The sequence below is a fragment of the Podarcis raffonei genome, chromosome 2, assembly GCF_027172205.1.
Source record: "Podarcis raffonei isolate rPodRaf1 chromosome 2, rPodRaf1.pri, whole genome shotgun sequence".
Lineage (NCBI taxonomy): Eukaryota > Metazoa > Chordata > Lepidosauria > Squamata > Lacertidae > Podarcis > Podarcis raffonei.
In genome coordinates, this window is record NC_070603.1 from 70,418,095 (window position 1) to 70,443,360 (window position 25,266).

At 42.0% G+C, this 25,266-nt stretch overlaps 1 protein-coding gene across 5 annotated transcripts; it reads left to right on the forward strand.

Annotated features, from left to right (window-relative positions):
- REEP2 (receptor accessory protein 2) lies at nt 1-24,660 on the forward strand. 5 transcript variants are annotated; one of them, XR_008328969.1, is made up of 8 exons: nt 1-294; nt 907-979; nt 6,039-6,115; nt 12,368-12,481; nt 12,948-13,095; nt 13,974-14,134; nt 16,744-16,896; nt 24,292-24,660. XR_008328969.1 is itself a non-coding variant. In XM_053377325.1 (8 exons), the coding sequence occupies exons 1-8, from the start codon at nt 263-265 to the stop codon at nt 16,816-16,818; spliced, it is 801 nt and encodes a 266-aa protein (XP_053233300.1). In that variant the 5' UTR covers nt 162-262; the 3' UTR covers nt 16,819-18,987. The 5 variants fall into 5 exon arrangements, 3 of the variants coding, with proteins under 3 accessions (XP_053233298.1, XP_053233300.1, XP_053233301.1); XR_008328968.1 differs by lacking the exon at nt 24,292-24,660 and adding an exon at nt 17,766-18,987; XM_053377325.1 differs by lacking the exon at nt 24,292-24,660 and adding an exon at nt 7,530-7,650 and having other exon boundaries at nt 162-294; nt 16,744-18,987.
- Nucleotides 24,661-25,266: the final 606 nt, after the last annotated feature.

Sequence of the window (25,266 nt, forward strand, 5' to 3'; positions counted from 1 at the left end):
CTCTGCCACGGAGAGATGACGCGAAGGCCCAGCAGCAGCAGCAGCAACCGCCGCACTGACGACGAGCCCACCGCCATGCGCCCGCTGCTCTTTTTCCCTCCGACAGGCGCCGCTGGCTCCTCCCCTTTAAGGAGCCTGGGCGGGGCCGCGCTTGCTGCAGGAACCTGCCCTTTAACAGCGCTCTCTCCTTTCCTCGCTGGTGCCGCTGCCGAAAGCCAGCTCGCCAGTCCCCGCCGGCCCCCGGAGGAGCCTCGGCCTCGCCATGGTGTCCTGGATCATCTCCCGACTGGTGGTGTAAGCGCGCGGCGACGGCGGCGGCAGGAGGAGGGGGACGACGACGACGGGGAGGCCCTCCTCGCCCGTTGCTAGGCAACGGGAAGAAGATGGGGACGGGGGTCGTCTGGACGGGCGGCTCTCCCGAATCCCACCCCGCCCGGTGGTGCCCGCTGCGCCCAGCCCTTTTCTCGGCTCCTCCACTCCTCTGGCTCTCGGGGGCTCCTGAGGTGGACGTCCCCCCCCCCCGGCCCCTTCTGCCACCCCGCCCAGCTTAGCCCTGACCCTGACAGGTGACAAGAGCGAGCCCAGGGGCGTCGCCTGGACACCGCGGGGCTCCCCCCCCCCGCTTATTAAGCTGCTGTCCGTTTAATGGCCACTGGGCGCCACCACCTGAGGGCTGCAGGTAGGGCGCCCAGCGCCTCTGACGTTCTGCCAGCCTTGCAGCGGCTGCGCTAGGCCTTCTCTGCGCTGGCAGCGGAAGGGGGGAAGAGGGTGGGTTGGCGGGCTAGCAGGGACCGGGGCTTCTCCGGCCTGGAGCCGACTCTAAGCTGAATGAATAATCTCATGAGGTTTTTCTTCTTCCTTTCTCTTTTCTGTTTAAATAATAATAACAACAACCTCTTGTTCCAGGCTGGTTTTCGGCACCTTGTACCCAGCATACTCCTCTTACAAAGCTGTGAAGACGAAAAATGTGAAGGAATATGTAAGTGTGAGGCAATTAACCATACGCTTGGTTTAACACCAACCCTTACTGTAGCTTGTCTCCTGGTGGTGTGAAGATACTAGCGACATAGCTTGTTCAAGCAGGAAATTGGAATTGTACTGCAAAACGATGCTACAGTCCATGTCACCTGTGTTACACAACACTGAATAGTTCATCTGAGCATTTTCTGCCTTATTTGAGTAAATAATGGTGGAATAGAGCTGAAATACCCATTGTGCTCAGTTTCGGTTTAAAAATTACATTATAGACCCATTTAAGCACCAAGTGACAGAAACTTCAAATGTGAAAATTCCTGAGGTGTCTTCACAATTGACTTAAATACTTTTTTTAGCACCTACATATCCGTGATGTCACTTCACCACAGCTCCAACTAATTTGCATTACCTCTTTGCTTTATTCTGCAGTAAAGGTTACAGCTAGTGCAGCCCACTTGCCTAGTCTGTAGCATGTGCTTCATAAATGGCAAAATCCACTTTCTGCATGGCTTTTAGTCAATTTAAACCAGATGGTTGCACATTTTTGCACATTACAAACTATGCTTCTATCACTTGCGTGTTTGCACAAAGTGTGAAAAGTGTCATTTTAGTGTCATTTGTGAAAATGCAAGTGTTTCTTATTGCCACTTTCTATTTGCTGCAGTTTCCCTGACATTGCTATCTAGAATACTGTGGCATTTTCAAGAGTAATACTAAGAATTCTTCTTAGTATGGGATGTGCTTCTTCGGAAAGTTATTGTAAAACTGAAAGCAGCAAAGAGGCATTTTAAATCCAGAATGGATTATTTGTTTTTAAAACGTAGGCCCTTCCTTTTAAAATGTGGGACCAAAGACCATCCTTACCCATTACTTGTGAAAATCCTACCATAATGAATTTAGGATACAGTGCAGCTCAAGCAAAATGATGTACGTATGCATAGTTGTTAAATGGGCAAGATATATATAGTTGAAAATAATTCAAGAGGGAGTGAATTTAGTCCAAGGGGCAATGCTGCTTCATTTACTTATTTACCACATTTTGTTGCTCTGTGATTCAATTATGAAATGAAGAAAATTTCTTTTTTAACTTCTATGACTTTGTTACTAAAGTTCAGTTGTGGGGAAATTAACATATTGATTGCATTTGAAAATGCATACTAGGAATGCTTCTGAAGCAGTTTAAGAAAAAAAAACCCTCTTTGGTTTGTGTTCTAGTTTTGCAGAATATTTGAGTTAGATGGCTTTTTAAAGCATTAGACAAATTCCTGAAGGAAAATAAATCGGTGGCTATTAGCAAATGCACTGTGGTGGGGGCCGAGCAGTCTTCAGCCCCCCAGTTTTTCAAGAAGGGGGCTGGGCTCCCCCCAAATCCAGTGGCCTGCTCTGCTACCTCCACCCCACCTATGTCGTGAAACCCTGCTGATGTCATGTGGGGATGAGGAGGCTGAGCGGGGAGCCTGGCGGCCCCACTCTGCCTCCTCCTCCCTGACCAATGTTGTGCAGGGAGGAGGAGGCCAACCACGTTCCCCATTCCCCACCCGGCACACAAGCGATGGCATCACAGTGGGCGGGACACGTCACATGCCATGTAACATGATGCCTCACATGATGCACCTCCGCAATGTGGGGGGCAAGTGAGTGCCCTTGGCTGCTAGCCATGATAACTAAATGGAACATTCATGTGTCTGAATATCAGTTGCTTGGAATCAAATGACATAGAAGGACTATTGCCTTCATGCGCTGTTTGTGGGCCTTCAAGTAGCACCTGGCAGAACATTGTTAGAAATGGGGTACTAGACTAGAATGGAGACTGTCGGATCCAGCAACTTATGTTTGCTCCACCACTTTGGCAAAAAAGGGAGGTTTAACATAAGCCTTCTGTTTCAGAGACCCATGGTGAGATTCTTCAGCAGAGATCTCACTATTGATTGTTTTAATGTAGCAGATATTACAGAATCCCATAGTGAGCATAGCATATAGGCTTTGTAACCTTTCTCTACATCTCACAGCCCCTTGCCTGCCTGCCTCCAGGGAGTGTGCCGAGCAAGCGCCGGCCAAACAGTCATTCAGCAAGAGGGCCCGGGACACGGCAGCAAGGCCAGCCTGGGCTCTGGGGCCCAGAAACCCCAGCGGGGCTTTTATTAGTTAGGGAGGGCAAAAGTTGAACATACATGTGGTAGGCCTCACTCCTCCAAGATTTCTTCCCACATCCATGGATTGCACATGTATCCAAAATAACTGGAGGTGTGAAAGGTACATCTGGCTCTGCCCTAACTATGATACCCAATTTGGAATGGATGTGAGTAGTTTTTTTCTGTGAAGTGTTCAGTGAACGGATCACAGTGAAATAGTTGAGTGGTCCTCCCCCGCCTTTAAGGCCAAACATTGATCACTAGAAGAGTTTCATTGGACAACTGAGTAGATTCAATGGTGGCAGAAAAGTCTGACTTATTTGCTGCCATCACCACCAGGGTGATGAAAGTGAGCTCTAGCCTGTGTGATCACATTTGTCATGAGTCTCCCGCTATTGTCATTCCAGTTGTTGCTCATGTTGTTTCATTGCCTTAAGTTTCCCAGACCCATTAGGGAGAAAATTTGGCTCTCTGCTGTGTTCCATGATTCATGCACAGTGATGACCTGCAAATACAAGTTCAGGGATTCGAACAGCCTTGGTCCCAAGTAAATAATTTTTGTTGTAACTATTACTATAAGTTGGCAGCCCTTCCCCAACCGCTACTAAATCCCAGTCTCCCTTGCTCACCCCTGTTCAAGGTTGCATGGTCAGTTATTGAGGGGCTACACGGAGAGCAAATAATCTTGACCATTGTCCTGCATGAGTTGTATGTACCCTAAAATACGCCATCACTTCTGTGTAGCTGTGCACTGAAAGGCAAATTTGTTAACAGCAAGCAAGCTGTTTTTTTACTTTGTCTGCCATTACTGATCATTTTGTTGAGGAACCCCTGATAATATGAAGAATGCTGAGGAACACAATTCGAAGGAAAGTACTTTAAAATAGCAGCTATACTTGGATTTGGTGTCTCTGGCATTAGTTGGTATTAGCTGAAAATACATGTTAGTGTCAGTGGGAAAAGGCTGTTTGGATATCCTCAAGCTTTAGTAAGAATAAAACAAGAGCATCAAAAAATATTTTTCAAAAGATTAGTAATAGGGATGCCAAATGTCTGGGCTTTCCTGGACACATCTGGGAATTGCTCAGAAAAATGGCATCCAGGCATATTTTTGCTAAATTGGCAAAATGTCGGGGAAAACCTGGATGTATGGTAAATTTGGGCTGTTTTTATTTTTTAAAATGTTCCTATAAAAGGCTCAACAACTCCATCTGGATTTTCACTTTGGGGAATATGGCATGGGCAACCCTAATTAATAAAGGGTAGACGGTATGAAATCTAAAAATAAATATTGTTCATAACCATAATACAGAGTGAAGTGGCTAAAAATGGACACTTTCAGATTTCATCGTAGTATAGAAGTGTGAGTCACCCAGGTATTTGGAAGGAATTGCAAGTTCAAAGTTACTGTTTAAGAACAAGCTGCTTTTCAGGAGCTTCTTCTAGCCATATGTTGAAAGCCAACACCAATTTCAGTGGCAATATTTTTTTACATAATGCCTTGTAGTTAAGGAACAGCAGGGGGAGCCAGCTTCTCTTTCTAGTGTGGAACAGGCTCGTTAAATTGTTCAGACAGATGAGGGCATAACCTTGGCTGCCAAAATATTCGTAATAGTATTAAACTTTACTGTAGCAAAATTGACATGCTGTTCTAAAGGTCAACTCCTCCTTTTTGGTGTGGGGATACATTGCATTGTTTATAAGCTCATACCAAGAACTAACTTAGTTGGTCTTTAAGGTGCTACTGGAAGGAAAAAAAATTTTTGTTTCGACTATTATCCTTGTAATCTGCTTTGATATTGGTAGTCCATCTTATAATTAGGTTGTTCTGGTCACCCTCAACTTTTTTTTGCTGAGAATTGTTGATTTGTGGGTAGCAACATTATTTACTCATAAAATGTATCTCTCAGTTTCCTGTGTTGTCTCTCATCCTGGAAATGGTTAAGACTTCCTAGTGAAGATCAGACTTGTGCACAGCATGACCAAAGCAGGAGAACAAGGGATAGGAAAATCAGACATGAAAGACTGGCCAGGTCACACATTGTGGTAAACTATAGTTAATAATTTACCATGAACATGCCAAGCAGGGCTGTTTTGCTCCTCCTGGCACATTATACAAACCATTATATTTAGATGAGTGTTTAATCATGGTTTGTTCTATTCTATTAAACCATGATCAGTAAGCCATGAACAAACCTTAGTTACAAACTGTGGCTCGTTGGAGTTAAACAAAGCACAATGTATGGTTCAGACACAATGGAAAGCTAGGAGTTGTTGTTTGTTTGTTTGTTTGTTTGTTGCTTGCATGAGTCAAGAAGAGTGAAGTAGGAGTAATACAATTCTGCATGATAAGTCATCACCATGATGTGCAAACAAGGTCTCTATTCTCAAGCACCAGTTGTAAATAGGATGTGCAAGGTTTTAATTCCTTTGTGAGGTTAGCGCAATCTGGTAAAGAGGGATGGTTGTTCAGAATCTGTTACAACTGCCCAGGTTCCTTGATGGCGTCAGTGCAGGAGAAATGTGCATTACACTGTGAACAGGACCGTTGAACTATGTATATCTTAGATCTGCACAAATTGTTCACGAAAGTGCAAAAATTCCAGGTCATTTGAATTAACGAGAAGGCTGTACACATGGCCAAGTAATGATAAGACTTAAGTGTGGTGAAAAGTTATAGGTGTCTGAAAATTATTGGCGGGCAAACCTTAAAGCAGAATTTCTGTTTTTGGAACTTACCTTGATGTCTCTGCTACTAGACACTGTTGAAAAGAGAGACCAACTGTTTGAAACCCAGAATTGCTGACATTTGGGCATGGGTATAATTATAATTAACTGCTTCAAAATGACAAGATTTGGCATCAGTCAGGAATTTGTTTTAAGTAGGTTGCAGCTTTCAAATGATATGTAATGGTGCTGGCTGTCTTGCAGGTCAAATGGATGATGTATTGGATTGTGTTTGCTTTCTTCACCACAGCAGAGACACTCACAGACATCATTCTCTCTTGGTAAGTACCCTGCCACACTTAGGAAGTAAGCGGGGGGGACTACTGGATACTTCAATTCTTTTTCAGTTATCCATCTAGAATTGGTTGCTGTGAGCCAATTTGGTAAGATATTCAGCTTCCCTGTAGTTATCCTGTTCTTGAGAAAAACAAACATAGTGTTGTTCAGGTTTATTATTTGAATGTTCTGTAGTAAACCATATACACAATGACTGAAAGTTGTGTTGTTGGCAAAAATGTGTAGTTGTTTTGCTTGTCCTCCCAACCTAGGAAAAAAAAGATATAGGGTCTTCTAGAGCAGGGGTCAGCAACCTAAGGCCCATGGGCAGCTAGCAGCCCACGAGGCTTGTCTAACCAGCCCATGGTGACCCCTGCCGCCCTCCGCCTTACCAGCGTGGTGCGGCGCAGGGACTGACTTCTGGGTTGATGGCGCATGCGCATGGGTGCTCCTCCGACCTGGATGTGCACCGGAAATAGCGTGTGCGCACTCGTGTGGGATGGAGAAGTGCCTGTGTGCATGCACCCACACTATTTCCGGCGCACTTCCGGGTCGGGAGAGCACCGGAAATAGTGTGTGTGCACAGGCACTCCTCTGACCCGGTAGAGTGTGCGTGCACACATGCTCCGGCCCATCCTCTGATTAAGGTTGCCAACCTCTGCTCTAGAGAGCAAAAAATGAATGAAGAATGGGATTCTAGTTTTACGAATCTGATTTGTGGAGTGTGAGGGAGAGAAGCTGAAACCTAATGGAAACTATAGGGATAGTTGTAGAGTAATCTTTGAATATTGTGATTCTAGTTCTGATTAAATGTTAGGTTCTGACACTATTGCATGTCTTGTGCTTTGCTAACAAATTTCCAAAGATTTGTTCTCAACAGTGTAAATCCCTGTTAGGCAAACATGGAGCTGTATTGTGCTGATTTATTTGTCCTGACTAGTACTGAGGACAGAGATGATGTCCTAATCCTGCAGTATCTGTGTTCAAAACTCCTAGCTGCCACTTTGTCCAGAAGTCTAAAATGAAGGGGGTAATTGCTGGGTTGGAAACATCAGTCATTCCCAGGCAGAGGGCCAGTCCTGATGGAACATCCCAATGTTACTCTCTTCCCAATGACTCTCTTCACAAATACTTGAGTAGTGCAACTGCTGGGACATAACTCTGTTTGCAGGGTTGAGGATAACTTTGGATATGGACTTATCAAGGCTATGGTGAAAACTTAAAAAGAGACTTCAAGAAGATACAACCCGTAAAGGGTATGTGTGGCCTGTTCAATAGCTGGCCTTGTCATGTTGATTCTGTTCCATCTGTAGCTTCTCTCTTCTTCCGTCTGCTTATCTCATCTTTGCTGCTCTCTGGACTGTCAGTCTTTGTTCATCTCTAACCTGAGCTTGATTCTAGCTTTTCCATTTCTCTCAGGTTTCCCTTTTATTTCGAGCTGAAAATCGCATTTGTGATCTGGCTGCTCTCTCCTTACACCAAGGGCTCCAGCGTTCTCTACAGGAAGTTTGTTCACCCAACGCTCTCCAATAAGGAGAAGGTACTTCCTTCAGATTGCCCTACATATAAATGCTGGAAGTTTAGTGACATGAGATCATGATAGATTGCAGAAAAGATACTGGTATTAGCTCTGTCTGTGCTTGATATAAATCATGCTTATGCCTGCTCATAATAGATGTGTGGCAACTGCTGCTTTTACAGAGCAATAGTGAATTCCTAGTTTGTAACCTGATGAGAATTTGTTAGCTCTAACCTGAATAACGTAGCTTTAGAGTAGAGTTCATGGCTCCTAACTGTGAGCCAAAGGGCCATGCATGGAGAGTTTGAGGGACTCTTTGGAACAACATTTGTTGCAGGGCAGGGGCTATAACCAGAAGAGAAACTACCTTTACTCTTTGTAGTCTACACTGTGATTACTGGTAGATGCATAATTACTCTCCTTTATCTCATGTAGTTCTAGCACAGGGCAAAGTATAGGCATGGTCATTCATTTAGTTTGAGCCTGCTGATAAGGGGTGACAGTCTCCATCAACTTGTAAGTGCCGTATGCATTTTTACCTTACGACAGAATTTTTTTGAGTAATATTTCAGTCTTCTGGGAGTAGCATTCACTGGAATATTGAATTTCCTTCCTTTCCACCACTATATGTTAGTGCTGGGCAACACTTTGGGAGACTCAGAGCACTTGCTATACAATCCATTCTGCTATGCTATCTAATATGTAATGTTTTCCTGGATTTCTGGATTTTATAGTTGGCTTCATGATGTTGGTGCAAGAAGGGGTTAGGATTTCAGGCAGAAGTGTCTCAAGATTCAGAAAAATTATGGATACATGGTCGTAATGCTAAAAAAGAATGTACTGCACAAGGAAACAAGTTCTATATGCAGCTTTAAATCACATGAACTATATTTAATCCTTTCTCTGCTAATCCCTCAGTGTTGCAAAAGAGAGCTAGGCAGTCCCTTGGAATTAACAGGTCAAAGGCTGGCTGGCTCTGTCTGAGGACTGCTTCTTACCATACTTTTTGTAACAGTATTAGTATATCTGCCTTGTGTCAGTTATGATAGCACATGTATGTTTAAATGATGACTGTTATTCACAAAATAAACAGGTCTGATAATTGTGAAATGATTAAGCTAATTCTCCCTGTATTTGATAGGGATCCCATGGATCCATGTAAGGCAAAGGTATATTAACACAAACATTCTCCCAGTCTGTATTTCTTGAAAAGCACTGTACACCTCTATGTTTTTGGGGATGGAGCACAAAGCATTGTATTCAATCACAATGTCTTTATGCATACATTTAGTTAAGCTTCCTCTGGCACTGACTGGCTTCTCAGACTGGTGCTGCTTTTTCATACTGCTTCACATTCCTTCTTGAAATTCGGACTTCTATATTTCTAAAGAGATCCAGAGCATGAGCATAGCAGAATTTCAAAGTTTTATATTTTTAACTACCGTATTTTTCACTCTATAAGACGCACCAGACCACAAGACGCACCTAGTTTTTGGAGGAGGAAAACAAGAAAACAATATATATTCTGAATCTCAGAAGCCAGAACAGCAAGAGGGATCGCTGCACAGTGAAAGCAGCAATTCCTCTTGCTGTTCTGGCTTCTGGGATAGCTGCACAGCCTGCATTCACTCCATAAGACGCACACACATTTCCCCTTACTTTTTAGAAGGGAAAAGGTGAGTCTTATAGAGCAAAAAATACGGTAAATGTTAAATCTGTTCCAAGCATGGGACTGACTAGGACAGTCAGTATCAGACATTGGAAAATGTGGATATGGTGAATTTCCCACTAAATAACACTAGTTTGAACCCATAAGGACATTAGAAGAGCCTGCTGGATCAGGCCAATGGGCCATCTAGTCTAGCATCCTGTTCTCATAGTGACCAACAAGATGTGTGTGGGAAACTGAAGCAGGGGCTGAAGAAAAGAGCACTCTCGCCTCTTGGAGTTTCCAGCAACTTGATGTTAGAAGCATTACTGCCTCTAACTGTAGAGGCAGAGCATAGCCATCATGGCTAGTAGACATTGTTAACTTTATCCTCCATAAATTTAAAAGCCACTCAACTTGGTGGCCATCACTGCCTGCTGTGGGAGCGAGTTACATGGTTTCACTAGGCACTGTGTGAATTAGTACTTTCTTTTATCTGTCCTGAATCTTCCAACATTCAGCTTCACTGGATATGAGTTCTAGTGTTATGAAAGAGGGGGAAAACTTTTCTCTAGCCACTTTCTCTATGGCATGCATAACTTTAAATTTCTATTGTGTCACCTCTTTCTTGCCTTTTCTCGAAACTAAAAAGTTCCAAAAGCTGCAACCTTTGTTTCTCTTTCCCCTTGATCATCCACCTGCTGGAGTCAACAATGACTTTTGCACTTGGCTTGCTAGGTCATCATAGTTGTGATACAGAATACAAAATCAAGAAAGGATTCAATTGCTGAGTGTGGAATACCACGAGTGGATATTTTTGTCATGTGTGTCTGAAGTGTGGGAGGTCTTCTAGTACAAGAGATTTAAGAAAATTGACCCCAGGAAGTAGCTTTCTTTCTGTGGCAAAGTTTTGGTATATGTGTAATTTGTTTTCTCCTTGATGCTGCTAATGTTGAGAAAGACTGAAATTGGCACAACGCTGAATTTGGCACAATGAAACACAATACAACAATTACATGAGCCTTGATGTTCATTTCTCATTTAAGAACTAAGAGTACATGCTTCCCATTTTTCTCCTGCGGATCAGATTTCACAATAGCAGGACACAGGTTTTTTTTTGCTGTGAACCTGTGTCTCTTCTCTTGAGTGGCTAATCATTCAAGTTCTCACTGGATATTAGTATGCTCTTGTGCTCTAAAAAAAAGGAGTATGAGCCAGATGGTCATGGTATACTGTATTGGCCTGAATATAAACCACACTTTCCCCCCAAATTCCAACAGTGAAAAGTTAAAGTGCAGCTTATTTTCATGACCTCACAGCAAAGCGGTGCGGCTCCCCCCAGGAAATGGCCCGAGTATTGTCTCTCTCCCCCCCCCCCCAATTTTAAAGGTGCGGCTTATATTCGGGCCAATACAGTATCTGTATTCTAATAAATAGGAGAGGTCACACTCTCAATACTTCTAACAAACTGATGAGGGTCTTGATTCCACCCAGTCTTGGAAGAGATCCCCCCCACTGGTGTTAAAACCAAGAAAAATAGTCCTGAAATTTCTCTTATAGTTAATTGGTTAATCTTTCATAAAATGTGGCTGTTTTAGGATCAGACTAGACATGACAAGTGCAGCTATTTTTGCTTATTGACCTGCTAGCTATGTTTATGCCTACAGGTGAACAGTGAGTTCCAAAGTCCATACAATTCAATTGTTTCTGTAGATAGAATGATTTGATAGCAGCCACCTTTAACAATAACTAGCCCATGCATTTATAGTCTGTCAGGGCTACATTCTCTCCAGGTTGGATAGACAAAAAAATCTCTCCATTTCAATAGACTAAAATGCAAATCAATCAGTGGCAAAATCTTCACCAGACTCATAATCCAGATGAGTTTAGCTCAGCCTCTGATGTATGTAAGTCATTGAACCAGTGGTGTAAGAATTTCTTCCTGTGTGTTTTTTGGAATGGCAGTGGAGGGGAAAATTCCATTTTATAAGGTGATTAATATCAGTGAATGAATGTCAACATAGCATTAGACAGACTTAGAAGTTTCCAAGTTTTTAGTTTTGTTTACTAAATGCATATAAAATAAACATGCTAAATTAGATAAATTTTCTGTATGTCCTAGAAAATTTCCAATGCAAACAAGGTTTTCTATTGCTAATTACCCAAAATTGCATAAGAAATTTTCCAAAAAGCTTTCTAGAAAAAAATCCAGAAATGTCCTATTTAACATTTACTGGTAGTCAACATGTTGACATTGATCTTGACATTGAAGTCAACATTTACTGTTATGTCATGATACTTTAAAACTGGCTTTTAGAATTATGCTTCATTGCTGCCAGAACTAGTTTGTGAAATTCCTCTCTTCTGTTCCATAAAGACAAGTTACTGCTTGATCTTAGTCTTACTTAAAGATATATTCTTCCATATGAATAATTGTTTAAGCATGTTTTTCTTCCCCTCTTACCTGGGTTGCCTGTGTTAAGATGTGATGGGTACTTCTAAGTACATGATTCTCAAAATGAGAGGTGTTGGTTTTTCTGTTACCTGGTCCTGCTGAACTATTTTTGTACTCTGTAATCTAGTGTATTGTTAATTAGTGCAGCTGCATTTGTTCTGTTGTGTGCATTGATGATCCATAGGTGATTCTTTTTCTCATTCCACCATGCAAGCTAACCTCTGGAAAGATTTACTTAGTCATCAGAGAAAGTTTGAAAGGTTTTATAATTAACAAAAGTAAAACATTATGATGACTTTGAGAACTTCTGTTCTGTTTTGTTGTTCAAACCCTATGGACTTGGACCTTGCCTTATACCTAGTTGGACTATAAGTCCATTTAGCCAAGTATTGTGTACACTGACTAGCAGCCCTCGCCAGGGTTTCAGACAGGCAACATTCCCAGCCCTTCCTGGAGGTACTGAGAATTAAACCCTAAGCAATTCAGTATTCAAAGCAGATGCTCTACTACTAAGCTTCAGCCCTTCCCCAAAAAACTTCCTCCTAAAAGCTTTTGTGTGAGTATGTATCATTCTTGAGGGCTATAGCTATGCAAATAATTTTTTAATGTGGCCTTCCCCACCAATTAAATCCTAGGAAATCGATGAGTATATCAGCCAGGCCCGTGACAAGAGTTATGAAACTATGATGCGAGTTGGCAAGCGAGGATTAAATTTGGCAGCCAATGCAGCAGTTACTGCAGCTGCAAAGGTAACTCCTTATATACCTATGTGCCATATCAACCCTGTTCCCTTCTGTTGGACTTTTGGTGTCATAACTCTATTCCACTTCCCCACCTCTATGCTGTCTGCTAAGTTGTTCTTTCAAGTTAGACATGAGACAAACTCATCTGCAGCTTGCCATCTGATTGGATTTTATTCTGACCCTGATCTGATTTTAGAATGTATTTTAACTGATTGCCTGATTTTATGTTAATGTGTTACACATTTGATGTTAGCTGCTCTGAGCCCGGTTTTGGCTGGGGAGGGGGGGATATAAAAATTATTATTATTATTATTATTATTATTATTATTATTACCTGACCCAAGCTGTGTCCCTCTCATCTAACTTCTGTTGTGTGTTCTTTTCCATTGGAAGCTGTTCTAGTATGTCCTCTTACGTGTTCTGAATGGTTCAACTCATGTGAATAGTTACAACTAGAAATTGTGTCTTAAAGGGCCAAGGAGTTTTGTCTGAAAAACTACGGAGTTTCAGCATGCAGGACTTGACTTTGATTCGGGATGATGACACTGTGCATTTACGGAGCCCTGAGCCACGCATGCGTACTTCTGCTACTGGTCATCTTGAAACTGTTGATGATTCAGGTTAACAGCAATCCATTCATATTATTTAATGAGGGCAGATGTCTAAGAGTTGTGGGCTTGGGGCAAATATTGAAGCATCTAACTTCATGCAGTACTCACAATTGCAATAGACATGCTGCTTAAAGAAAGAATTCACATTTTCCCAGCAGCAAGATATTATAGTTTGGGCCACACTACTCATGACAGCAGCAGGCCCGTATTTTTAAATGTGGGTATTTTCCAGTAATATATAAAGCAAGGCGTGGAAGCATAAAAGGAGGTTTCTGTGTTCACATACACAAAACAACTTCTTTTATCTTTATCTTCTATACCTCTGCGTAATTTTCATTCAACCAGTGATCCTAGCTAGAAGATAGACTGGGGGAGGGGAGAGGATGTGTGCAAAGGAAGGGTTTGATCTCCTCTGCACCTAGGCACCCCTTCTTCACTTTGCACTGCACACCACCAATCCACACTGGTCTGGATTGGGGGAGGAAACAAACTCCTGTTGCTTTTGTTTAAGGGGGGGGTGAATCCAAATAAAGTGATTCAAAGAGTTATTTAAAGACGCCGAGTCTTTTGTCACCTTGACAGTTTGATTCTCCACAACTTTCCATAGACATCTGAAGGCTCCCCTTTTTGGGAAGTTTTCAATGTCTGATGTTTCACTGTGTTCTGTTATATTCTGTTGGAAGCTGCCCACAGTGGCTGGGTCAACCCAGTCAGATGGGTGGGGCACAAGTGTGTGTGTGTAATAAATTATTAGTCACCTTAGTATTAGTATTATTTATTTTCTCCTTTCTTTCAAGAACCTTGGCATCAGAGATGGCATTTTCATTTTCTGCTCCTCCTCCATATTAAAAAATAACGGGCATCTCTGTTTTTGGTTTTCTCCTCAGGTGCATCCTGTTATTCCTCATCGGAAGAGATGACTCTGTCTCAAAGACATAATGGGGCCCAGTCTGATGCCAGAACAGACCCATCAGATGACGATACAGGAGACAAAGTTCCCAAACGGACCCAGAGCCTAAAAGCTCCAAAAAAAGTGACAAAGACTGAGGTGAGCTGGATGTAATTGTTTGGAAAGCTTGCAGCTGGATCCTGCCTCATATATAACTTGTGTGCTTCAGCCTGGCACATAATCTCTTTTAATAGCTGCCCCTCCCTTGCAAGTGTGCTTTGCTTGCCTGCCAGATAACTTTTATAATAATAATAATAATAATAATAATAATAATAATAATAATAATAATATCATCTTTATTGTCATTGCCCCCTCTCGGGGACAACGAAATTACTTGACTGCTCCATAAAACAATACAGTATAGTACAGCAAGGAAGATTAGATGACTTTCAAAGTCCAGGCTTCCCATTCAGGGCCGAGATGGCTCTGGAGAAGAAGCTGTTCTTAAGACGGCTCATTCTTGTCTTCATCGTCCTGTATCTCCGTCCCGATGGCAGGAGCTCGAAGAGACAGTGACCAGGATGTGATGGATCTTTTATTATGTCCAGTGCCTTCCTATGGCACCTTGTGGCATAAATCTGCTCTAAAGTGGAGAGTGGGCAGCCAACAATGCTCTCTGTTGCCTTAACAACTCTGCACAGCCCCATCCTGTCCTGGGTAGTACAGCTTCCGTACCACACACATAAGCCATAAGTGAGCACGCTCTCAATGGCACAGTGATAGAAGGCAAGCAGCAGTTTACTACATTTTGAAGTATTGGACAGGATTCAACTAATGGGTCCCATCAGCAGAAGCCTGCACAAGAACTTCAGCTTGTACAAAAGGGCTTTCTCCCCTGCATCCCCCCAAATTGGCCCGGAGGGGATCAGGAGAACACCCAGAACTGCTCACGGGAAGGAAAGAGGGATCATTCTGTTTGGCAGGCTGAAATGTTTGCAGTAGCAGAACAATCAGAAGAGTGTGGTGTTGAATTCCTCCTGTTGCTTCACATTCCTATTCTGTCAATAATTTAAATGCCTCTTTAGTAAGAATTTAAGGCATTACTAAGGGCTGAAAGTAGATGTGATGGCAGATGCAACTTGTTCATTTGCACCATTGCTATGCCAAGCAGAGAGTGGATAGTGTCTCATTTTTAACATTTTAAAATGAGAATGTGCATGACAAGCTGAATACTTCTTCGTTCATTTGCTTACCTTCCCATGCTCTATTGTCCCCACTCCCCTCTTGCAGTACTGGAAGTTGGCTTAGCTTTGAGAAAGGGCTTGGGGTGTTGGAACATGGGAAGGAAAGGCAAAGGAGGGGAGATTCAACTTCCTTCTCTTATGTACTCCCTTTTGATGTTAAAGTTGGACTCCCCTGCTTCATTTGTGAATGCATAGGCACATGAATGAATAAACATGAATGTGCTACTGCCACATCTTACTTGGCACTCAGGATGCATCCAGTTTTATGAGTTTTTGCATGATCTGCTGCTGACATTAGGGGCACAGCCTGCAGACATTCCATCAGCTGTTTTTGTTTGGGCTCCACTTCTTGATTTTTCCAGTGCCAAAATATATTATATAGTATGGCTTTATGTTGCAAACAAGTGGCTCAAATAAGATTTTCTGTGTGCGCAGTTTGTGCACATGTCCACGCATCCAGTTTTTAATCTTAGATTTTTCGTAGGAATTCCACTGTATCAGGTCCATACCACACCTTGAAGAAATGTTTCCATGCTGTGGTTTTCTGGCCTCTCCCTTCAATAAGTGCTCCCTTGTCCTTCAGTAACCTTTTCTGCTCTGGGTATATACACAACTATATGGGGATATCAATTTTCATTTTGTTTGTAAAAATCAAAATTAAATTACTATTTTTAGGGGGAAAGGCCCAACCAAAAATGCACTAATGAGCTTCCATATATATTTCACATTAAGAGGGAATTTGGATTAAATGTCAAAAAGCATAGGCTGGCATTTTGATGATGACAAGTCTCCTGTGGACTGTGCAAAAATACTTGTGTGCACGGACAGCACCAGTTTCACAATAAACCTTTATCTGGAAGCACCCCTTGTTAAAGAGCTAAAAAGTTTCACATATTTGACATTAATTGAAATTTGGTGGTGGTGTTGCTGGCCACATGCAGCACATCAGGTCATTTAGTGTAGAGTGCTTTAGCTGTCCTGGCCCCCAGCTAGATTACAGCTGATGATATATCATTGGGTGGCAGGAATTGGCTGTGGCTGGCTTCCTTCATGAAGTTTTGGGTTGTATCTGAATCAAAGGTTTCCTACACATCTGGGCATGCCTTCAAGAGTAGCTGAAATGATACTGGTTATTCAGTATGATTGCAGATTCTGTTTCTGGAAATAGTTTTGAAGGAGCTGGTAAAGAGCCAGGAAATGGCTGTGTAGGTGAATAACCTATTTTATTTGAGTGCCCTCTGCTGACTGCTTTATAGGTTTGTTTTATTTTATTTTTGTCATTTTCTGTTAGTGCTACTGTACCAGACGTTTTTCTTATTCTGAGGTTACTAATTGAATTGATTCATTAATAGAATTACAGAAGTAAGAGGGCTTAAAACTGAATAGCAATCAGTTCCTTTTGTTCTGGAAGCAGGAGCTCAGTGAATGATGTGAGGTCTCAGCAAAAATTTCATCAAGCTCTTTCTTTTTTTAAGCCTTGTCCTGCAACTAGTTTCATGTTACTTCTCTCCTCTTGCTTTCCAGCCCCCACAAAAGACTGTCAAAGCCCGTCCCAAGAAGAAAGTTACAGGTTCCAGTGCTGCTGGCGAGTCAGCCTAAGGACATCCCAGCCTGTCTGTCCTAGGGCTCTTCAGACACTTTGATGAGCACTCTCCAAGGAAAGGGAGCTGAGATCATGTACATAACAGCTACTGCTTTGTAGAGCTCATTCCAAGGCAAGAGGGTGACTGAAATTTGGCACACAGATTAGAGGATGGCCATCCTCAGGAATTATTTACACTTCATCTCTGTGATGGAGAGAATGCTAATCTGTCTGTACATAGCCTGTTGTTTTGGGATTCCCTCTCTGTGTGTAACCCTAATAGGGAAACTCTTTGCTGGAACAACTCTTCCATTAGGGTTAGAGCCATCTTTGACAGAGAGGCTGGAAGAAAAAAAAAATCAAGACGGGTGCCACTGAAATTCTAATTGGAGGTGGGGAGCTCCCCAATAATATTTCAGCATTTCACTGGTTGTCATGCTGTAGCTGCTGTGGGGAATTGTTAGGAAGTGCCTGGAGCAAAGTGACTGGTACTGAGGAAAAGTGTTATCTAAACTCATTTGGGCAGAAGCAAGAGACAAAAGTGTAGGTTTGCTTGGTGCTTTGCTACATGGGCAACTGCTTACCTGTGGGATTGGGTAAAGTGGTGTTTTTTGCAGGGAATCTGCAGATGTTTGGGAGAGGGGTGGAAGGTGAGAATGCAAGCGGCTGGCTTCTTTACCACTATCTGGTGCCTATTTCTAAGCAGCCTCTTTTGCTTGGTTGGAAGCGTTTTAACTCTGCTCATGGTAGATGTTGCGACGGTAGAACTATTTGCATGGTTTTTTTCAAGTAGAATAAGGCTGGGAGGAAGGTAACGAAGCTAAGAGGACCACGGTTGGAGCAGGGGGTGTGAGGATGCCTCGGCACAGATCAGTCTCTCCAAAGAGTTGAAATCCTGAATAGCCACTGTCTAAGAACCAAACACTTTGGCCCCCTGCTTCAGAGTTGCCTTTATATTTTACAGGTCAGTCTGTTTTCTGTAAGAATTGTTTGGAAAAGGCATGTGTATGGAAGAAGCTGGAGGAAATATGGATGGTACCTTAAGTTTCTGCTGTGTTCTTAATTATGCTTTATTTGCACTGGGAATATAAGGTTGGAGCTCGATCAGTGTAGCCTGATAAGTAGGCAAAAAGTAGCAACCGTTTTTGGAGCTTTTCTGGCATTTTGTAATGAGGTTAGTAAGTGATGGGACATTCCTCAATGATTCCATGGGTGGATAAGGGATAACGTTACTTGGCTCTCAGGAACTACTCGTTTCTGCCACCACTGACTTCCATCATTCCCTGTTAACTCTGGTTACATTTTGGAGGCAATATTATTTAGTGTTTGAGACTATCATAGAATTGTAGCATTGGAAGGGACCCTGAGGATCATCTAGCCCAACTCCTTGCAGTGCAGGAATATGCAGCCGTCCCATACAGAGATCAAACCTGTAACCTTGGCATTATTAGCACCACGCTCTAACCATCTAGCATTCTGTGGAAAACCGAATTCAGTTTTGTATCATGCTCCAATCAAATGGATAGATAAATAATGATAAAGATTTCTGTTCCAGACAGTTTAACATACACAGATATGACTGTCCTGATCTAGGACTATAGTGCAGGGATACTGAGACACATAGTGTATAGATAAACCCTGCTGTTCTCTAACCTAGCCCTTTAATAAATTATCCAACTTCTGAATATGTGCCAAAGCCACTAGTCTTTTAAACAGTGGAGCAAATATATGAGATCTAACAGTGCTGGAAACAAATTTCAGTTACCCTCATCTACTATAAGTTAATGGCAAATCGGGCTGATGTTGGGTATGCAACATGGCCACGCAGCTGCTTCACTATGCAGTTTAAATCCTGATTTTTCACTACAGGCTGACATGTACTGCTTCCTAAATAAGTTTTTTAAGAAGCTAACCTCCATTGAGTTCTGTGAGACTGCTTCCTAATCAGTGTACTTTAGGATTGCACCTTTAGGCACACTTTTTAATTTGTATAGTTTCAGAGCAGAGAAGGCTTATCATTAAGATTACATAGTTGAAGAGATTCCCTTTATCCTCTTCCAAATCAGCTACAAACCTGCACTCGTGTGCTGTACTTCTCTTCTGGACACCTGTTAGTTCAGCCTCTGCAAGTACAAAGAAAATGAATCACAACATTTTTGCCATTCTTTTTGGCAGCGGCTGTTTAATGCCAAAAAAATGGCAAGCTATAATTACAAATTACATTTTGTAATTTGTCAAGGATGCAGACCCTAAATCTCAGATTAGGTTTTTACTATTTGGAAGGTACTTTGGTTTGCTGAGTGTGAGAATGTAGAACCATACTGCACTTTTTACACAGCTGATCCCTCTCTCCTAGTACCATGCAATTAATCTTCAGTAGTTTTGTTTAAATCTAGTATGGGTTTACATGTGCAATGGCTGCACTTCCTTATGCTTGGCATATGTATGACTGGGGAAAGTGCATTTGAATGCTGGGCTGGCTGTAAGTGAGACATTTGTATTGCTGTAGTATATGAAGGGGAAAGCCTTTCTGTTTCACAGAGAAAGCAACACTACTTTTATCAACTTGCTTGCTTTTATCAACTTGTGTTTCAGCAGCACACTGTGGTTGTTGCTTGTAGATACTGCCTTGTGTTTTTTACAGCACATACATCAAACTCTTCCCAGCATCCTTTGTATGAGGCAGTACTTTTGCATAGAAGTTGATAAACTGGAATCAGGGTTAGCACTTCTCCTAGAAGTGTGCACAGTTTTTCAGCAGTGCTTCCAGTGAAGTATAAGGATGGGATGATGCTGAATAACTTGAGCCCATTCCCTGAGATGCTTAAGTCCTGAGGCAGTTTCTACCTTTTCATATTAGCCTGGTCTGCTTCTCAGTCCTCATCTTCTCACCACATCCTGTTGGGTCAGTTTTAATTGTAGTCCAATTGAGTGTTTTACTTTTATTATACTTATAAAAGTATTTCTAAACCACTGGCTCATAAGAAAATATCAGGATGGTGTGCAATGTGTAAGTATTCAAACAATCTAAAATACAGAACAATTGACCTACACTGAATCAGATTAATCCTCTGAAAACAATTGTCATAAAAGAAACGTTTTCAGCAGGCAACAAAATATCTAAATTGTTAGGCGTCTGGTTTTTGTTGGTTTGCTTTTGTGTAACACCATGTGGTCTTTTCATATTTGTGTCCCTTAATTATTTTAAATTTCCTATCAGTTTTATGTTTAAGAACATCATTATCCTGCAGCTGGGCTTCATATTCAGCTTGATGATCAAATATATATGGGAACCTGCCTTTTTCTACACCATGTATTATTTTATACACCTCCGTAATATCTCCCCACTTTTTCTCCCTTTTTTTGAAACAAAAGCTCCAAATGCTGTAATATTTTCTCATATGGCAGTTTCTCTAGCTCCTTGATCATTTTAGTTGCCCTTTCCTGCACCTTTTTCAACTCCTATGCTACAGTCCCAACAAAAATACCCCCCACTCAGCTGCTGTTTGGCATGGGAGGAAAGCTTCTGTTGGCAGCAGTGAGAACTCCCCTCATATGCCAAATAGCTGTCCCCCCCCCCCCGGTGAGGGCAGGTATCAGAACTGCAGTGTGGAAGGAAAGGGTTAAACCTCCTCCCCATGCACCTGATCCTGACCTGTGGTTGCTATTTACAATCTTTGGAGCAGGAGATATGCAGAATGTTAAACCATGTGATTAACATCATGTGTAGCTGGCCCTTGGGTAGCCTGTTTAACAATTCATGGGGGGAGGGGATGATAGAGCTCCTTGAATGGAGATTTTTCTCTCTATTGGCTGCTATTATTCTTAAGAGACTTTATCACAATAAGGCCATGATCCTATGTACACTTGCTTGGGACCACTAAACATCATAAGACTTATCTCTATGTAAACATTATAGGGTTGTGCCATTAATGGCTCTGTGATGAAAGAGTCTTATATTGAGACTATCATAGGACAGAACAAACACCATATAAATAACATGGTAATCTGAATTCTTTTCTTTTCTTTAACCTCTCTTTACCTCTTACGTGTTAGGAGGTCCACGATGGAAGAATTCAAAACTTGTTTTTAGTCAGGTGCAAAATGGAATTGCCACTTAATCAGTTTAGCGGTTTTTTTCTACAATCAAGCATTGTATACATTTTAGGAAATAAATAAATAAACTTCATTGTAGTACAGAGAACCTTGGATTTAGAGTGTGGTAAGAATGTGCTCCTATTTCTGCATCCTTCCCACAGTCTGGCTCTGCTGTTGTGTTTTGGGTTTGTAAGATTAGAAGAGTAATAGCAAGAGAACCCATGTAGCTAGCAGAAGGCTCTAATAATGCTGTTCTTCAGAGGCAGAATATAGCTGGAAGAGACTTTTATCATGAAATCTGGGCTCTTCCCCATTCCAGGCAAGAGTGTCTTTCAGCATTGTGTAGCGGTGAAATGTTTCTTGTTTCTCCAGGAACGGGGGGGGGGGGGCTTTTGTTTTCCTTTTCTTGTGTTGTCATGTTGGACATGGTATTTAGAACCTCTTTGGGATATTATCCTTGCACCAGGACAACAGCTGGTGTTATCCGATGGCCTTCTCTTCAACCAACTTCTGTTGAAGTGCCAACTCCTATTGGTTGAACCCTTCTCTCTCAAATGTAAGCAAATACAAGCCTTGAAGTTTCACAGAGCCTTTCCATTGGGAGCAGCTTGCTTACTGACAAGTCACTCCTCTGCCACTGTTGTTACATAGATCCAGTTCTCCAGCAGCAGCAGTCTGTGTTTGCCTCCTTTCATCAGGATTCTTTTAATCTAAGCTAACCTTAGTACTTGCATTCTCTGATTTCTGCTGTGTAAAGGGGACAGTTCTGCTGTCATTCTTTTGCAGACATTCACAGTGACTGATTTGAATTTGCATGGCAGGTCTGGAGGAGAGCCAAGAAACGGAGACTCATTATGTTGAATGCCAGCCATTTCCCTTGTTTGTTGAACAGGCAGCAGTAGATGTGACAAGGATAGGATGCTATACCAGTGTATTCCCTTCTGCCTGCTAGAGGAACAGCAGTCAGTCAGTAAGAAGTGGACAACAAGATTGGGTAAAGCAGACTTATTTAAAGGTCTTAATCCTGCTGCCCAGTCAGTCAGATCCTTGCCATCATAGTTCAGTTACAGCTGTCATCGGCAGCTCCAGTACCTCTTTGGCCACTGTGTCAAGTCTTCAGGGAGTATACTTGCTGAGGGTAAGCAATAGCTTTTCAGAGAACAGGAGGCAACATTTTGGAGTGACCATTGCCTATATGACATACCCTCTTCTTCTGATTTCTGGTCAAACTAGTTTTGCAGACTTTGTAGCATTTCAAGTGGTCTAGGGGAAGCTGAAGCAACCTCTTAGCAGAAGAAACACTAAATATGCCCATTTTAATGTGACCTCTGAAGAAACAACGTTCATTATAAGGAAATGACACTCTTTCAGAGCCTGTTCTACCATTAAGCTAAGTGGGAATACTTCATCAGAAAGCAGATTTTGGGTGTCCTGAATTTGCAGCTAATTTTTACTTCTAATTTATTATTGTATTTTGACTGCCAAGTAGAGGTGATTGTAGGATTTTGTGTCTCTGGTGAAAAAATAACTTGGTCAGCCTTGGGTACTGCACACTTTGTTGGGGTTGGAGGGTATCTGCTGTTCCACCTGAGGCAGCAAAATAGCTTGTGCTGAGAGAAAAAAATATTTTGTTCTTATAAAAAATAAATGTCCCCTTAGGAGTGAAATGGGCTAGAGCAGAAGATCGGGTCTAGTCAGCTTTACTCCTGCCTGGGCTTGTAGGGGACTGTAGGAAGCTGCCTCTGTCAGGAGTTAGACTCCAAATTGAATAAACAACTTTTCCCTTCTCAGCAGGGCTACCTTCCTTCCCACATGTTGTTTTGTGCTGTTGTCAAGCTGCCAGTGTTAGTAGCATTAAAAAAGGGGGGGGAGAGACTGCTTGCATTGCTCCAGAGAAAGAATAATCCGTACACAGCAGCTATCTATACACTGGTGGAAGAATGAAGAGTATCTTGACTTATGAACAAGGCCGGACAGGACAGGGTGCTGTTAAGCAAATGACTAGAGGAGGTCCTCCCACAGGATTTATGTGACTAAACTGAGAAAGGAAAGGGGATTTCCAAGGAGATGGGATAATAGCCAGTTATTCTCAGGATCTGGTGAGACTCCAAGGATGAGTCAGCTACATGAACTAATAGAAACATATCGGTAGGCAGTCTGAGTGAAGCTATTTCCTTGTCTTATTGAGAGAGATGAGCCCAGCTGCTCATCCTCAACCTTATCATGTTTTGCAGTTTAATGGGAAATGAAAAGCTCCTCCACCATATTGTATCTACCAAGGTATTACTTATGTATACTGACTATGCTAAGACTGCCTGTTGAGATCAGATAGATGTTCAGGAAACAATTCATCCTGGATGCTGCACCATTCTTTGTACCCACCTTACTGGGAGCTGCTGTTTTTAGACTTGGATTGTCGCTTTCATCTTGTAGTGAGCTCTTCATGGTACCGCTCTGTCCAGCACAAATTATTTTACTAGCCCTGGAAAGATTGCCCCATGATCTCTTGCTTCCCTAGGAGTCCATGTTCTGTCTCACTGGAATTTATTCAGAAACATGCATCTCCCCACCACCATCTCATGAATAGAGGATGTTCACAGTCAGGGGCACCTCTTAAGAAGGAAGCTATGTACCTCAGCACCCCCCGCCCCCCAAAAAAACCTATTTCCTGCTGCCTTGCAGAAAAATCATTGATCTCCTATGGAGAGAACACACAGTTCTCTTTTATCGCTGGATATGAAGTTGCTGTATTACAGAAAAAAACTTAGCCCTGCTCTGTGGGAAACCACCCTCTTATCCCTGTTCTCTTTTAAGTGGCAATCTTGTTACCTGGTTGAGCCATAGCATATTGTAGCCATTGTGCAAATGCTCTGGAATCTGTGCTTACACTTCAGGCATCTGTATCAGACTCTGGGAGTCTGGGTGTCTTGTTACGTATCAGTGTAAGTATCCCAGAGCCTCTGTGTACATGCATTCATCAGTATTACTTTGTGAACCCTTAGTAGTATTTTATCTGGGTTTTTTCAGGCTCTTGGTGACTGGCAAAGGCTCCTGCTAGATGACCTTGTATAATTTTACTCTACCAGAACAAATTGTTGTTATTCCTACTTGAGCCCTTTATAAAGTTGTGATCTAGTAAGAAGAGGTATCTAACATATATTTGGGAACAGATTGCATGGTTATTTGAGTGTTTTTACACTTTATGTACTAACTGAAATCATATCACATGAAAGGTTGAGGAGAGCAACACCAATTGCATTAAAGGTTTGTTTGAAGGCCACGGAATGTACTTCAATCAATCAATTGGCCTCCAGCACAGCTTCTGCACCATTTCTCACTAGGTAGATCATGACTATATTCTGTGTCTCTTCCTGTTTTTTCACCCCAAGCAGGCCTTGAATTCTCTTCATTAGAATATTTGTCACTTCAGGACAATGGTGGTTGAATTTCCTCCTTCCTCAAAAAGAGTATCGTAGCTGCAGAGAGGTTGCAGCCTGGGACCCAAGTACTGTATTGGGACCAGTGGGACCAAATGCAGTAGGATTCCAGAGGAGAAAAAGTTTACAGCAGCCACCTGAGACTGTGAAATTGACCTTTCCTGGAAATTCTCTGGCCTGGAAGAATGAACTTTGATGTTAGACCTTTGAGAATTACAGATATTTGAACAAGTGTTTGTAGCAAAGTCCAGTATCAAAGCTGCTACTGTTTTATTTGCAATGACAAACTGGAATCAGAAATAATATGGAATGTAGACAAATATATATTGGCCTCTTGTCTCTTTAATTTTTTAAGTACAGTAAACACGAATCTTTCCCCGTTCTTGGAAGGGCTGTTCGTAACTTGCTTCCTTCCACTAATTATTGTATTGTGTTGTGTTGTGATTTCAGAATTTGGGCTCTTTCTTTCAGGAAGCTACTTCCACACTGGAAATATGCCAAAGACAAGTTGTTCAAAATGAGTAATCAACATTGATTTATGAATGTTTTTGCTCTTTTACACTGAAAATAGGGATATGTGAGGAGACCATCTTTCCCTGCCACTATTTTCTATTTTCTATGAACAAAATTGTTCATGGGGCTTTCATAAAGATTCTAAGCAAGAGCTCTCTTTTCATGACACTTTTCAAATTCTATAAATCATGTACTAATAAAAAAAAATCCAAAGCTTTACATATAGTATGAATTTTATAACTTGTGAGCATTGCCATTGACTATTTTTATATGTCTGTTGATTCAACAGAAAGGCAAGAGGCAATATGTCCCAAGTTTGTTCTTCCCATAGTCCAGTGTTGGCTAACCTTTCTTTGGCTGAGGGCCACATTGAGGATTGACCAAGCTTCAAAAAGCTCCATGCCAGTGGTGGGTGTG

What these genes read in the sequence shown, in the direction of transcription:
- REEP2 (XM_053377323.1), top strand. Translation starts at nt 16, where the DNA reads ATGACGCGAAGGCCCAGCAGCAGCAGCAGCAACCGCCGCACTGACGAC. An exon ending in ATCATCTCCCGACTGGTGGT is followed by an intron (nt 295 to 906) that starts GTAAGCGCGCGG and finishes CTCTTGTTCCAG; the next exon opens with GCTGGTTTTCGGCACCTTGT. An exon ending in AAAAAGTGACAAAGACTGAG is followed by an intron (nt 14,135 to 16,743) that starts GTGAGCTGGATG and finishes CTTGCTTTCCAG; the next exon opens with CCCCCACAAAAGACTGTCAA.